Below are 15,983 nucleotides of genomic sequence, written 5' to 3'. Positions count from 1 at the left end.
TTAAATTTCTCAATGGGATGAGGCCCCTCCGCGGGTCCCGAGGCTACAGTCGCCCCTAGTCCCAATTAATCCGAGCCTATGCATCGGTATCTCCTTTGACTCAAGGTATAATTAATTTGATAATAAATTTTATACTGACTAAAAATAATTTAAGAACTTCTTAATAAAATGTGTAGTCTCCCAGAACTGCTACGACTTTCTGCATACGTTTCGGCACTGATTCCAGTCATGAATTTGAAACCGCCTACAATGTTTTTGCATCAATATGTAATAAAATTTTTGTAGCTAAACTTTAAGTTTTTGATATTCATGATTTGCTTTTAAATTGAAATTATGAATGTTTGTCTATCGCATTATAAAATGTTTGTCTAGAGATAATCAAGAAAGTCACTAAGGCCCACTTCTCTTTAACATATTTATCAGTGACATCACATTTCTTATTCAAAAATTCTTTATTTTTGATGTATGTAAAATATCCATTTAAAATAGTAATAATAAGCAAGAACTGCACAAAACTGAGGCATTTTAATTGAACAATCGGCAATGATGTAATTAATTCCGAAAATCAGAGAAAACTTCAAGCTCTCCGTCAAACAAGGGATTCAAGGTAAACGTTGTTTATTCTACGTTTCCGCGGTAATTTTGTTTTTATAAATGAAAATGGAATATATTAATCTACAGCTTAGCTCTAATTTCGTAGCTTAGTAAATCCGAAGAATATAGGTGAAATAAGTACTTTTCAATTAACTATTTTTACCTACCTTACTCTACTACAGCTAGCAATGATGTTTGTAAAACAGCAGAAAATACATTATATGATAAAGTGAAAGTGTGACTGACTTTCAATAGACTTCGGTTCCAATTTCTATTCAATTTTAGTAAAACAAAGCTATCAATTCGTTTGGTATTTTACAAATATTTTATTTTCATTGAATAATTTATTTACAAATAATGTGATTCTAAATTTAGATTTATTTCTAAAAATAATATTTTCGTTGAAGATTTTAAAATATATAAAAAAGGTACAAAGCACAGCCTTTCAAGGCTCCAATTTAAGTACAAACATTTATTTGAACAGAAAAGCTCCCTACACAAATCCATATGTATTGTATATGCATCATTTTCTACATATATATCTACTCATAAGGATGATAATTTTTCAACCTCATGAACTTACAGGATTATCGTAAACTTCAACAGTCCAAAGTACCTTGTTGACGTCTTTTGTCGATGGTTCATGTTCAACTTCCGTATTTCCATTTTCTGAAGTCGACTTCGTCGTGATTTTTGATCCTGAAGGTCTTGGCGTAAGCAACAAACACAAACAAATACCACCAATAATACTAAGCAAACAAAATGCACTAAGCGACATTGGTATAGCAATCTTCTTTAGAACGTTAACAAATGGAGCTGTAAGCAGCCAGATCCTGGCCCACGTCACAACCGAGAACATGAATGGTACCTTCTTGTGCGGTGGCACCAATTCTGCTAAACATGCAATAATCATCGATTGAGCAAGAGAGGTTCCAGCTTTGGGTATTGCTGCTATTATAATCCAAAGGGTTGCCTTTAAATCATCATCCACTGAAAATATACACACAATATTTATTTATTTATTTTCTTTTATCGTAAAAGTTCCTAAAATGGTTTTAATAAACTTGAAAGTATTGTTGAAGGTCATGTAACGTTAATTCATAATGATTGTTTCGTTTATTTAACAATGCTAAATGAATATGTGACATGACAATGAAATAAGGAAATAAAAGGGCTTAATTATACATATATAAGAAATAAAAGTTAGAACCTTTAATCACCAACTTTTGAGAATTTTGTACATTAATAGAGGAATAGTTTGCTTTAGCTTGAAGTAGAACAGCAGGGACATGTGCCGTTTTTGATGCACTTCACTGTATTATTTGTCAATATGAAAAAGAAATAATATTTTTTTTATATATATGATACGCGTATTGCATTGGTTTTGAATGTTTGCACATTGTAATAAGTGGGAAACATTAAGTCTGGTTAAACATTCCATTTTCGTGTAGTGCGACTAAAGAAAGAATCTCTGTAAGGGTAAACTGATGATCATTCCTAGAAGAACGGGTATTACGGTTGAACTGATTGAGGGGAGGAATGCAACTGGTTTTTCATTAGAGCATTGTTTATGAAAGTAGCGATAAAATAATGGCAAACATGAAACCTTACGATGGTGCTCGAGAGATACAATTGTTTCAGTTAGACAACGGTCACCCAACATTTTAGAGTTTTGTTTTGAATTATGTCAAGGAGACTTAAGTAGGTTATAGGAGCACCTACCTAGGTATGGGAATTGTACTCAAGTTTCGGACCTTTATAGATTATAGCCAGATCAGAAGGGTGGAACAACTTCTTGCATCTTCGGAGAAAACCTAAACACTTATAGCAGCATTTTTGGCTATGTCAAATATGTGATCACTCCACAACAAGAGGTTTGTAATGCACATACCTAGGACTGAAAGCAAGTTCCACTCATAGATAGTGGCATTGATGGAAGGTTACGCTTTTAGGACAGCAGACAGCATTAAATTCTACACAGTTCTTGATTCCTCATTTGACAATGCTGTCAAGATCAGAAATTAATGAGCTTATCATACGCTGCTGTTGGTAGTCCACATCCGAAGAACAAGGATGAGAATCTAGAAACGAATATGAGAAGCTGAGGTTACTGTCATCAGCGAAACGATAAGATGAGTTAGAAGTTTCAAACAAAAGATCATTTATAAAAATGTGTATATGTATACACATACAATTTTTAAGATTTAGTTTTTTAAGTTTTAATTTTGAGTTTGAGTGTGATCTTAGACATTAAGTGCCGGGTCAGGTAACAACAAACTTCCTACGTAATGTTTTCTCATAAAATTAAGGTGTCAAAAAGCATATTTATTTATTAAAGAGGAGTCACGCTTTATGCTTAAATCTTTTTCTGTGATCTAAAAATTAGTCTTTCTATTTCAATCCAGGTGACAATTTGTCTTGGAAAGTTTGATACCACTTCCAATATCTTCAAGAAAAACATTGTTTTTGCATTACCGTTTTCATTTATCTGGCAACGAAATATTTTTTAATTACATAACGGAATGCTTAATATTTCTTTAGTTTCTATGTTTTCAATAAAATAATGGAAATGTTCAACAAAACACAACAAAATTTCGCAAAATTAAAATGAATAAGCAGAATTCTGCACGCTATCCTCCTGCATTGATCATTTCAACAACTTGCAGATCGTCATCGAACCAATTTACCTACTGTTCATCGATTTTAAGAAGGCGTTTTCAAGGCAACTTATGAAGGGTCAAGATGTCTTATCCTACACGGTGGTAGGTTGTGGGAAGTAGATTTAAACCCAAAGTGGAGTCAGTCAGGGTTGCATACCAATTCTTTTCTTATTGGTGATCAGTTATATGCTGCGGGTGGCCTTGACAGAAAACGGAGGAATAAGATGGATTTTGACAACATACCTTAAACATCTGATAATGCAGACGATGTATTCTTGCTATCCCATAGGGTAATAGATGTTCATCATATGGCAAGAAATGAGGAGGAAGAAGCAGAAATCGTAGGGCTGATAAATTTAGATGCTTAGCCTCGGAACCTCCCACTCATACCCTTTGTTAAACATAGCAACCATTAGAAAAAGTAGTGAGTTATCAGTATCTTAGAAGTATCGTCTCTACCAAAGGCTGCATTCGGAACGGTGTGCAATGTTTGGAGGTAAATCTATCTCATCTTCATGCCAAAGCTACTACTATCCGCTTAAAAATCGAATCAGTACTGTTTTGCAGTACCTGGAAAATAACAGAAACGATTACCAAAGAATTGCAGACGTTCATTAATAGGCGTTCTCGTAATAAAAAAAGTTCCAAATAATTTGCACAATCCTTCAATATCTTCAAAACATTTGTTTCAAATATTGCCAACTTTAAAAATTTAAACACTGGAATTGAACTTAGTTAGAATCCAAAATCAAACAATTTGAATCACTAGATATTTTGTCACTTGACATCTTGTTTCACTTAAAATAGAAGAAGCTGAAGATCGTTTGAAAAGTTTAGAAACTAATTAAAAACGCGAAAACTTTGTGTTTAACATTTCTGTGTTTCAAAACGTCCAGTATAGTAGTTGATAGTTTTCGAGGTATGCAACTCTAAAGAAGAAAACATTTTAAAAATGCCAATGGATTTACAGAAGTCATGTGTGAAAAAATGTTTATAATTTGAACTTTGTATCTAAAAGCTCTTTAGGAAATTTTAAATCAAGTGTTTCTTCTTTTAAAAAAACCAAGTAAATTTGATTCAAATTTATCTAATGGACATTTAATAATTTTGATTAGAAATGCAAAAAGCCAATCCTTTTTAACTCTGTCCGACTTTCAAGTAACAACTTTGCAGTAACTTGTTCTTCATTTGTATGGAAGGAGGCATTGTACCACTTTTAGAAATACTCTTTTATTTCTAACTTATCCATTAACAATGAATATCATTTCTCCCAAAACTATTCCACTCTCAGCCTCGACTTACAAATTAAGTGGACAACTATGCATAATTTGGTCTTTTTACCAAAATAACATTCAAATATAACAACCTAAGTACCTAATAAATCCCTTGCTATTATAAAATCATATTTTGAAAGTACTTATACAATACACAAAGTATTCACACAAAGTCATTAAAATCACAGCAAATACAAGTATACATACTCGAATTCTCATGAAATGTCCATCCCAGAAAACCAATTAGGCCAGCAACGATATTGAATCCACCCGCCAACTGCCACTTCCAGCTATTATGTTTAAGTGTGAAATGCAAAGCTAAGAAACACCCAACAATTTCACTGAATCCTGCAAAAAAAAAAGGAAGAGAATTATAAACCGAGAAAAGTTATCACCATTAAAGGTTAAACACTGTCTGTACACTTTGTACAGATAGACTTTGTGTCGTCCCCCATCTCATTTACCCATAATTATTGTATTCAGGACCAAGTAATCTCGACCAAAGGATCTTATATTCAACAGCATACCCATAAAATTAATAATAAACACAGCCAAGGCAATGTGAGCAGCAATCAGATGAGTTTTTGCCCTAGGCCCAGTCCATAATTCCACCCAACTAGCTTCTCGAGGTGGATTGTTCTTCAAGGACTCCGCTTGGATGCGCAGTTGGTCGGAAAAGTCAACTGGTATTTTGTATGTTCGATCATTGATTTTTGCCGCGTCACGAATTATTTGCTCGCATTGGGATGTGTCCTTGGCCTTTCGCAGTAACCAGCGTGGGGAGTCTGGTGTCCAATTGAGAAGGAATATTAGAACGAGTGTCGGGAAAGTGATGCCTAAGTAAATTTGCGTCCAATTGCGGAAGAACGATGCAAGACCCGGCAAAAGAAACAGTCCAATCGACCAGAATGTGTCATAAAGTATTATCACACCAAGTCGATATTTTCCAGCTGTTATATCGGATACTAGAATGAGTTTGAATAAAAAGTTCCCTTCGTTAGAAGATACTCGAGGGGTGGATGGTCTCGTGTTAACTTACATATTGTGTGTCCTCCAGTGAACATGAGTGCACAGCATGCGGCTGATAGACATCGGAATGCACAATGTAATGTGAAGTCCCTGGCGAATCCAGTGATGCAACCACAAATGATTTGCAGTACCATTCCAATGAACATTGTCGTCCGAGGACTAATCCTGGAATAATATGCAAGCAAACGGATAAAGTCAAAATTGGCTTTTGGTGGTAGGCGCTTGTTCGTGCTGTTCCGTCATACCAAAGCATCATTTTTGTGGCGATTACACCACCCACAAGAATCCCAAAGAGATGCCAGAATTGAGTCCACGCAACAAAAATATCCCGCAAGCAAACCAAATCGAATTGCATAACCAATGAATAAAAGTCATAGTTGTAGTTAAAGTCCGTGCATTCCAATTGACCATCAATTGTGTTGATGTAACATTGATCCTCGGAAACGGTGGCATTGCTTGACATGCCAGATATATCACACTGGAACTCGTTATTGGGGTAGATTTCGGGAGCCGTAAAGATGATACACGCCATAAACCATGACGCAGGAATTTTGCACAAAAATATTATGAGAACAGTTCGTATTTGCCAAATTCCAAAATTGCCCAGAATACTTCCTATGAGATCAGGTCCAGCCTTTGGAATAGCTGTTGGAGATTTGTTAGCATTATTAACTGAATATGACGGCATGGTTTTGGAGCATTTTTATAAGTAAGGAAATAATGGACGATCTAAAAAAAAAGATAATATTTATAGTTCGAAGAATGAATTGGCAATAATTAAAGTTTACATATGTTAATTGTTAGAATTGCTTCTACTTTCGAAATAGTTATGTGAAATTAATTGCAAACTTTAAAATCCTATCATTTGGGTTCCTAATATAGTGTTGTCAGTTCTATGAATCCAAAAAAGTAACTATTAACCAGTTAAAACGTAAACAACGAAAATACGCCTATCTCTCGCTTAAATGTTTTTACTGTAGCTTAATATTGTGGAGGCTGGTTAAATTTTAAGGGCTGTTGTTGATTTTGAATTTAAAAAAAAAAAATTAGGAAATTACTGTCATTTATTTGTATTATGATAATATTGGTATAGTTCAATTATGTATGGAACAAAATATCGGCCAAATGGACGCCGAGAAATCAGTGGCACACCTACATCCAACGATCCAAATTTTCGGTGTCGCTTAGGCACAGTTTAGGTTTATGTCGTTAATCCTTTAACTCTTGAATTGTTGCTGGCTCTTAGGCGTACAATCTCAAATCAGATGATCTTGAAAGTCAATTAACAATCTCACCATTCACAGTAAAAGGCTGAATGGCATTTTATAAAAAATACGCCCGATGATGCCGCCAGCCTATAAACTGTATCAAATAGTCACTTTTTGTGGATGCATTGTTTTTTGCCCAGCTACTCTTGGATTTTAATCGCCCAAATGCGGCAATTCTGCTTATCGAATACACTAAGGTGGAAATGTGCCTTATCACTGAAGATGATTTTCTTCGAAAATTGATCATCTACTGTTGCCATTTCTTGCCACCATTCTAACTATTGACGACGCTTGAAATGACGCTTGTAAGCGGGTAAATGCAAGTCAAGACGACAAGTTGAGGTGGACGGCTCTTCGGCCACACTATCGCGATTTTTCCGATTGCACGCACATTGGACGATTAAATTGACCGGAAAAGTGCACGATATGCCTATTTTCATAATAAGCCTGAATAACTTTAACTCGTTCCTTGATTGTGTATCTTTCCGTGGTTCAAAATGAATTAATTTGAAAAAGGGTAGAATTCAAACAAAAAGCAGAAAAAACTTGGCATTTAGGTGTGATTCACATTCAACATCGGTCCTTAAAATTTAACCACAGTTTATTAGTAAGAAACAGAAATCAAAATTCTAATTAAAGATAATAAAATGATAAAAATAGAGATTCAAAATTATGTTGTTTGTTTTCAGTATTTTCCTTTCGTTTTAGAATAGAGACAACTCAAAAAAGGTTCGTCCCTTTACTGCATGGTGGCTCATACATATATGACCCAAACCGTGTTTTTGTAGATATTTTCCACTTTTAAACAAATTCTGTTGTTTTGTGCATACAGTGAGAAATAAGTAACATAAACGCTCTAAATTGTATTGAAAAACGCCATCTATGAACGAGTTTTGGCAAACAAATTTTCAAATTTCGATTTCGTAGATATTGTTACGAACATTACAGAATTCATATATGCACCCACATCGGTTTTACGGAGGTATCCATGCTACTATACAACATTTTCCCGACAACAAACAGTGAGGAAAATCTTTCAGATGATGAGCACGAGGTGAACAGATGCAAAAATCTTCCGCCTCTACATATTCCAGAGTCCGATGAATCCGATTGGGAATTAGAAGATAACATTCCTCTTTCCCAGCGAGAAGTGCGAGAGCTGAAAAACCCCGATGGCGGGATGGGTTTTTGAAAAAAAGATGATAATGAAACCGCATACACAGGTGATACGACGTTACCTGAGGAAAAAAGGAGCTTGGATACGCCAACACAATTCTACAAGTACGAGTAATTGTTTACAGACGAAATGTTCAAATACATAGAAAACGAAACGATCAGATACTCCTGTGAAAAACATCCCGAAAAACTGCTCACATAACAGCAATGGAACTTGATCAGTTTGTTGGAATATGACATTACATTTCCATCGCACAGTTACCATCAACTAGGTTTTATTGGAATGTAAGCCTAGGTTACCCAAAAATTAACTCTGTAATGGCATGTAATCTGTTCGAAGAAATAAAAAAGCTTCATACATTTCAACACCAACTCGACGCAAGTACCCAAAGGACAATCAGGACATGATCCCCTTCATAAAATAAGACCATTCTTGGTCCATACAAGGCAGAGACTCCTTACTGCCCTTAGATAAGAATACATGGCAGTAAATGAACAAACGACACCAACCAAAAGTAGATCATCTATGGGTATATAAAAATGTTGTTCTCCGTGGTAGCTCTGGGTTCAGCTACGACTTTTTACTTTATACTGAAGCCCAAGGGCATGTACAGTTGTTAACCGATTTGCCAAAGATTAATACATCCAGTGACTCGCGAGAACTATTTCCGACTGATTCAACTACAAATTATTCTTTGACAACTGGTTCACGTCCTTAAACAACTTATCTGCACGATTTTACGGCTAGGAACGATAAAAGCCAATCGGACTCCGGGTTATAAAGCTCCTACTGAATTGAAAAAAGGAAGAGTTGCAACTATGGAAAAACTGGCGACAATTGATAACCTGGGATATTTCTGTGGTAACATGGTTTGACAACAGAATTGTAAGCCTTGCTTCCACATATGTCAGCAGCAAAGCGATTCTGAAGTCCAACACTTCAACAAAAAAGAAAAGAGCTACCAAACTATATCATGTCCAAAGACAGTCATGACACATAATCGGCATATGGATGCAGTTGATCTTTCGGATGCTCTTCTTGGATATTATAGAATATAAATTAGATCAAATAAATTGTATTACAGAAAATTCTTCCACATGATCGACATGACAGCCGTGAATGCGTGGCTATTGTACAGACGAACGCTTGATGGTTCTGAGGCGTGGCTAGCACTAGCCGATTTCAAGTGCGGGGTAGACTAAGATATATGCCATGTCAGCAAACTAAGTACAACTAACAAACGTGGACGACGATCTTATTTCATGGAGAATAACCTACAATTGAAGAAATTGAAAGGACCTATTCTGATTAAATTAATTAGATCAACTTCCTGTTTTTACCACAAGACATCAGTGTAAGGTTCCAGACTGCCATGCCATCTAATGTGTAGTACCGAAAATAGAAAGTAAATCTTTGCTTGAATGCGAAAAGAACTGTTTCACTATATTCCATACACTACATAATTTTTTGAATAAATAGTAAATTTAATTTATTAAAATTTGTTGTGTTATTTTTCTGCTTAATGTGCCATATATGATCCAAGCCTGATCATATATGAAATCGAAATTCCTAAAACATGTGTTTTTTTAATTATAATTAACTATCACATACATTTTTTTCATGAAGAAAAAAAATCATGCAGTAAGGGGTTAATTTTTAATTACATTTTAAAAAATATTTAAATTTTCTTAGGGCCAAGATATTGATACGTTCTTAAGAGTTAAAAGAGATCTCTCTTGTCACGCTACCATGGAATGGCTATAAGAAAAAAATGCAGCCATATTCCCTTGCATTGCCTTACAATTGAATACCAAAATATCCATTTGAGTAACGTAAGTATCTAAATATCTAATGCAAAACTTATAAAATCGTTCCTGGCAAACAGTAAAATGCAAAGCTGCTTTGAATAGAAATTTCTTCTAATGTTTTATGGTCATGGTGGAGTCGAATATAGAATATAATTAGTCAATTCAGAAAATCTTTAAATACTGTAAATATTTTTGAGACCAAAATGTGCTATAATTCACTCTGATCACATTGCTTATTCATAGGTTTTCCTAAAAAGCTTTAAAAAGATCAAAACACAAATGGCAAAATTAATGTTGCAGTTTATAACGCAACTGCAATACTTTTTTCGGAGCTTATCTTTTTAACAGCTGTCAAAATTATGATTTTTGCTCAATTTGGTTTGCCACTTCATAACGAATAGACTTACTGCTACTTTTCTTATTAAAAAAAATAAGGGTTCCGTCCGCACATGCAGCTAATAAAACATCAATTTATTGAAGGTAACTTTTGGTGAGAGCATTATCTCGCGTCCTGGGTCTGACCAACCGCTGAAAATTGGCTTAGAGGCAATAAGGCCGATTCTTGAAAGTTGGTCTTTTTTCACGGTACCATAGTACGTTCCCAATGCCACTTTCTTGCTGGCTTTTAATTTAACATAACAAGACACTTAATTGTTGAAAAAGTCATGAAAAGCTTCTGTTCTTGTGTTTAACAATTGAGAAATCAATTCCTTACTCTTGATAAATTTACAGAAAAATCGAATTATTAAACATTTGTAAAATAAAACTAATCTTTAAACAACTTGTATGACGATAAAATTCAAACTGACAGAGTCAGAATTATATAATGATGCAAATACCTCCACATTCTGGAAAAATGAATAGTAAAAGAATATTCTTTTCCACATTTTTTGTTTGATATTCACGATAAGCAAATTCAGGGGAAAATACATAACATAACTTGTATTCCGATTAATTCAAATTATAGTGTACTCAAAGTAAAAGGCGTCTACATGAAAGGCATTATAGTGTGAATTAAAAGTCAGAAACTACGTACATGGATATATTATTTATTTATGTTTGTTAATAAATTTATTTCATGTATACAATTGGCACTACAGTTATAACCAATTACTCTTGAATTGTGTATTTGCATAAATTATTATGTTTTTCATATTTTAATTATAGGAATAATACAATCGTGCATAGTAATTCAAAGCACAGTATTTCGTTTCAATTTATTTTTATAAGGCTTACTTAGAAATTCTAAACCCATAGTTAAAAAATCCTCACTTTGGATTTTAGGGTTTTGTGAACTATATTTATTGGCACCCAAAATGACATTTTCTTTTTATATTTTTTGTAAAAAATAAACTTTGAAAATCAATATAATCATTTACAACAAACTTTTCAAAAAAAAATTAACTAAAAATCATATCGAAAAAAGCCGTGGCGGAACATTTTATTTTTAGCTCGACATATTTTAAAAGGTATAAATATTTTGGTCATTTTTAGATCTTGGGTTTTGTTATAAAATTTGATTTAACAAAAATTTTCACCATGGTTCAAAGGTTAATGGTGCAGCTCAAGGGTAGGTTACTATCGTCATGAGCAGAACTTTAGATTAACCCAAAACATTAAACAAGCATACGATGCAAACAAAAGACAACTGAGTAAAAAGATGAAACCATTTATGCTTTGACAACCAAGGATCCCTTAAAGCAGTGTTTTTCAACTTGTTGGTCGCGACCCCATAGGGGTCTTTTTAGGGGGGTCGCGAACATTCTTACGAGGAATTCCTAAAGGTTGAGAAAATACTGCAGTTAAAAAAAAACAATAAAATTACAAAAAGGTTTATTAAGACAAATGATAAATTAGACAAAACATATGAGCAGTGCCCTAGCTACGATATTAAAATAGTCCTGGGCGATTTTAATGCCAAGCTAGGAAAGGAAGACATCTTTGGTAGAATAATCGGGAAAAACAGCCTGCACGACAACACTTCCGACAACGGATTCAGGCTCATAGATTTTGATGCGGGGCGAAACGTCATGGTAGCCAGTACGCGTTTTCCACACCTCAACATCCACAATGGAACTTGGACTTCTCCAGATCAATCTACCGTCAACCAGATTGACCATATTGCGATCGACGCCAGACACGCTTTCAGCATTATCGATGTACGAACTTTCCGAGGAGCTAACATCGACTTGGGCCACTACCTCGTTGTAGCCAAGGTAGCACTTCGGGTTTCCAGACCCAAGGCAAAACAGAGAGATGCTGGGAGGAGGTACAACGTCGAACGGCTACAATCGCAAGATATCGCCAAATCCTTTTCCGACCGAGCTACAAGTAACCTCTCTTGAAGTCATCTGCCACCAACACAATGTATCGAAAACCAGTGGCAACATTGCCAAGATGCAATCAGAGAAGCTGCCCCTGATACTATAGAGGAATCAGTCTACTTAACATCGCCTATAAAATCTTCTCTGCCGTAATATGTGAACGTCTAAAGCCCATCGTCAACAACCTTATAGGTCCTTATCAGTGTGGTTTTAGACCAGTTAGTCCACAGTTGATCAAATATTCACATTACGGAAGATCCTGGAAAAAACCCAAGAACACCAAATCAACAACCACCATCTTTTCATCGATTTCAAGGCCGCATATGACAGCATCTACAGGGCTGTATAGAGCCATTTCTAGTTTTGGCATCCAAGCCAAACTAGTCCGGATGACCAGTTTGGCTTGTGCAGGATGACCATGGAGAATTCACGCTGCACCATAAAGGTTGGAAACAACTTAACAGAACCTTTCGATGTCAAAAAAGGTTTTAGACAAGGTGATGCGTTGTCATCTGATTTTTTTAACTTAGTGCTTAAAAGAATAGTGCAGAGCTAATACGTCAACACTAGAGGCACTATCTTTCAAAAGTCTGTCCAATTACTGGCATTCGCTGATGACATTGACTTAATCGGAAGAACTCAGCGTGATGTCAATGGGGCTTTTGTGAGTATTGAGGCAGAGGCGGCAAAAATGGATTTAACGGTTAATGAGGGCAAAACATTGACGTTATCAAGGACTTCGTCTACCTAGGCTCCGCTGTAAAAACAGAAAATTACACCAGCGCTGAGATCAAAAGCAGAATAACTCTTGCTAACCGCTGTTTCTTTGGAGTAAGAAAGCAATTGAGTGGTAAAGTCCTCTCTCGAGGTACCAAAGTGTTGCTATATACACCCTTATCATCCCCATCCTGCTATAAATACTTCTGCAATGTACTATAACAAAAGTGGATGAAAGCACCTACCTACTGGGTTGCTTCAGAAATCGATTTCTCCCAACGTGAATCCGTTTTTACTACATTGAGAATTAAATCGTTTTCCAAATTTAAGCGATTTCTTGCCTTACTTTTAATTTTGGCAATTGATGCAAAGGTCAACTCGCACAGGTACGACCGACGTGGCAAATGGAATCAAACACTTCAAAACCTCTAATGTTAATCCAGCATATTATAATTTTCTTTTTAACCGAAAGGCATCCAAATTGAAAGACTTAAATTTCAATTGCAGCATTCCATCGAAAGATAGATTCAGCAGACTTTCCTTGAGCTTGATTGCCAATTTTGCCTCATTTACAGCTGTATTTAAAAACGGATTAAAGGTCAACCTTGGCCAATATTCTTCGATATCTCTTCCATTGAGAAATAATGACACATTTCTTCTTTCAACTTTTCTAATACCATTTATGTACCAGGTATAAATTCCTTGATATTTATATTTTATCTCACATCCGACTTCTTCAACAAAAGATTGTGCCGAGGAAAATAAATCTAAGTGGTTTTGACTAAGTGACGATGACCAAAATTCAATTTTGTTTGTTAAGTCATGGATTTTATCTTTAGCCACTTTTATTCAAGATACACAAGCACAGAAGTTCGAGATATCAAAGTTAAAATTTATGAAAGAAAAGCTCTTAAGACTGTTGCCACATTATTTAAATTAAACAAAACTCGAGCTATCGAAGTTCGACGGTACGGAAAAAAGCAATGGATCCGTCTAATGGGTCCGTTTCATGTAAAAGGTTGAAAAACACTGCCTTAAAGTATTCAAGTGTCATTAAAGACGAATTCATGTGAAATTACGATGTCAATATTTCAATTTTCAGAAATATGTTAATTGCAAAGATGCAGATTAGGACTGTATGTTTGGATCTGATGTAAAAATATTGTGTTCACAGAACTTACAGCAGGATCTAAGGTACACACAAAAGAATGAAGCACGTTGGCGGATATATTACGTGTGAGCTGCCCATTGTAAGAATTAAAACAAAAATGAATCATCGAGAGTATCCCTGTTAACTGTATGATACCATTTGTAAAAGACTGCCTATAGAGTTCAATAAAACTAATGTTTTTAAGCGTCTTTTGAAACAGTCAATTTGCAATTTATTACTACTGCATAAAGTTCAAATACAATCATATCTATGAAAATAGTCTTCGCGTGCGCTTTGAAGGATCTAATGTCACGTTCAGAAATAAACAAAAGTGAATCGCGAACGCGACAAAAAATGTACTTAACTTTTGGTAGTACTGATTTCCAATTAATTTAGTCGGCTTCGCGTAACTTAATTTTAGCTAACTTCAGTTGTAATTGCATCAGATTATTTTTTAAGTTTGATAAATCTTAAGTTTTGTCACAAATTAAGTTTCTGTACACAACCATAATATTTGACATTAGATTTGACCACCAACAAATATGTCAATCATTCCGTCGCACTTCAGAACACAGAGATTAATGGCTTAAAGATAAACTCCAAGAAAATAAATAAAAAATCAGAACATGGAAAAAAGTATTACGATTGACGATATTGTGTTACGATCATGGTTTCAATATTCCATTAGTGCATCCTTCTATCTTTGTGAGTGACGATTACAAAAGTGCAATATCCATAATTGGCTGGGTGAACGAGCAATATTGGCAGCGAAAAATAGAGATGTCGAGGCTCTCAATGTGACCATTCAGAATTTTCTTCCAGGACAGTTGATTTCCTTCAAATCAGTCGACACCATTATGAAAAAGGATAACGTAGTCAACTATCCAACGGAGTTTTTAAATTCACTGGAATTGCCTGGATTACCACCTCACAATTTGCAGTTAAAAGTAGGATCAGTTGTCACCATGCTGCGTAACATTAACAAACCTCAAATATGCAAGCGAACAAGACTGGCTGTGAAAAAGCTGATGAATGACGTCAATGAGGCAACAATCATAAAAGGAAAATACAAAGGAGAGGATTTCTTGATCCCGCGAATACCGATGATTCCAACGGATCTACCATTCAATTTTTAAACGCTTACAAATTCCAGTACGTCTGGCCTTTGCGATGACAATAAATAGGTTTCACTGTTTCGCTCATGGACAATTATACACCGCGTGTTCGCGCATCGGAAAACCGTCTTCTTTGTTTATTTACGCACCACAAAACAAAACAAAAAATATAGTTTATGAGAAAGCTTTATATTGATTAACAAACTGTAACATAACAGTATGCGTCTGTTAATACAAATGTAAACTTTATAAATAGCCAATATTTCAGGAAAACTCTGTTTTTTAAGTAAGCAACATGATGTGTTGAAAATAATAATAAAACTTTATGCTTCATGTAAAAAATGCTTTTTTATTCAATACGTTTTGTTTGTTTTGAAATTAATTGATACAAAAGTTTAGGTCTTTTATTTGTCGATTGAGGCAGTATACTGCCTACTACTTCGTATACGAAGTCTGCCTGGTCAGCTAGTATTATATATTTATGTTGGAGAAGCTCATGGAAGGTAGAAACCTATCAGATTTTGTTTGACATTTGTAAACTTGAAAAATTGCCTTCCCTCAGAAAGAAGGTTATTTTCAATTTGGTTAAGGTATTGGTATTTGGTATTGGCCATTCCCTTAACTCAGAGAAAGAATTATAGGCGAAAAGATAGTTGTTATGGTCGGTATCAGATTTGGACTTTAAAAAGATCTTCCAAAAATTGTTACGGATATTTCTTATGCTGCGGAGCTGTCTGTTGTACCAAGGATGAGACGAGGTGAAATCTTTTGTATGAAAGAAAGATACTGATTTTTAAATACAATATGAGAAAATCAAATAAAATTAATTTCTAAGGGACTCTACTGTTGAGTGGAGGGAACTAAATT

At 34.9% G+C, this 15,983-nt stretch overlaps 1 protein-coding gene across 2 annotated transcripts in view; it reads right to left on the bottom strand.

Moving 5' to 3' along the window:
- Positions 1-896: 896 nt before the first annotated feature.
- The window catches only part of LOC129941356 (solute carrier family 22 member 13), a 29,864-nt gene continuing 14,777 nt past the window's right edge, over positions 897-15,983 (bottom strand). Inside the window, exons 1-6 of one of the 2 annotated variants that reach the window (XM_056049968.1) lie at positions 10,526-10,642; positions 5,803-6,286; positions 5,568-5,722; positions 4,993-5,493; positions 4,736-4,876; positions 897-1,584 (exon numbers count right to left, since the gene is read on the bottom strand). In XM_056049968.1, the coding sequence (XP_055905943.1) occupies positions 1,166-1,584; positions 4,736-4,876; positions 4,993-5,493; positions 5,568-5,722; positions 5,803-6,245 (1,659 nt within the window). In that variant the 5' untranslated portion in view covers positions 6,246-6,286; positions 10,526-10,642 and the 3' untranslated portion in view covers positions 897-1,165. Of the gene's footprint in view, positions 1,585-4,735; positions 4,877-4,992; positions 5,494-5,567; positions 5,723-5,802; positions 6,287-10,525; positions 10,643-15,983 lie in introns of those variants that run through there. The other variant, XM_056049966.1, reaches the window with a different exon arrangement.

This window comes from Eupeodes corollae, chromosome 1 (genome assembly GCF_945859685.1).
Source record: "Eupeodes corollae chromosome 1, idEupCoro1.1, whole genome shotgun sequence".
In the NCBI taxonomy this organism is placed as follows: Eukaryota; Metazoa; Arthropoda; class Insecta; order Diptera; family Syrphidae; genus Eupeodes; species Eupeodes corollae.
This window is presented reverse-complemented; position numbering and strand designations above follow the sequence as displayed.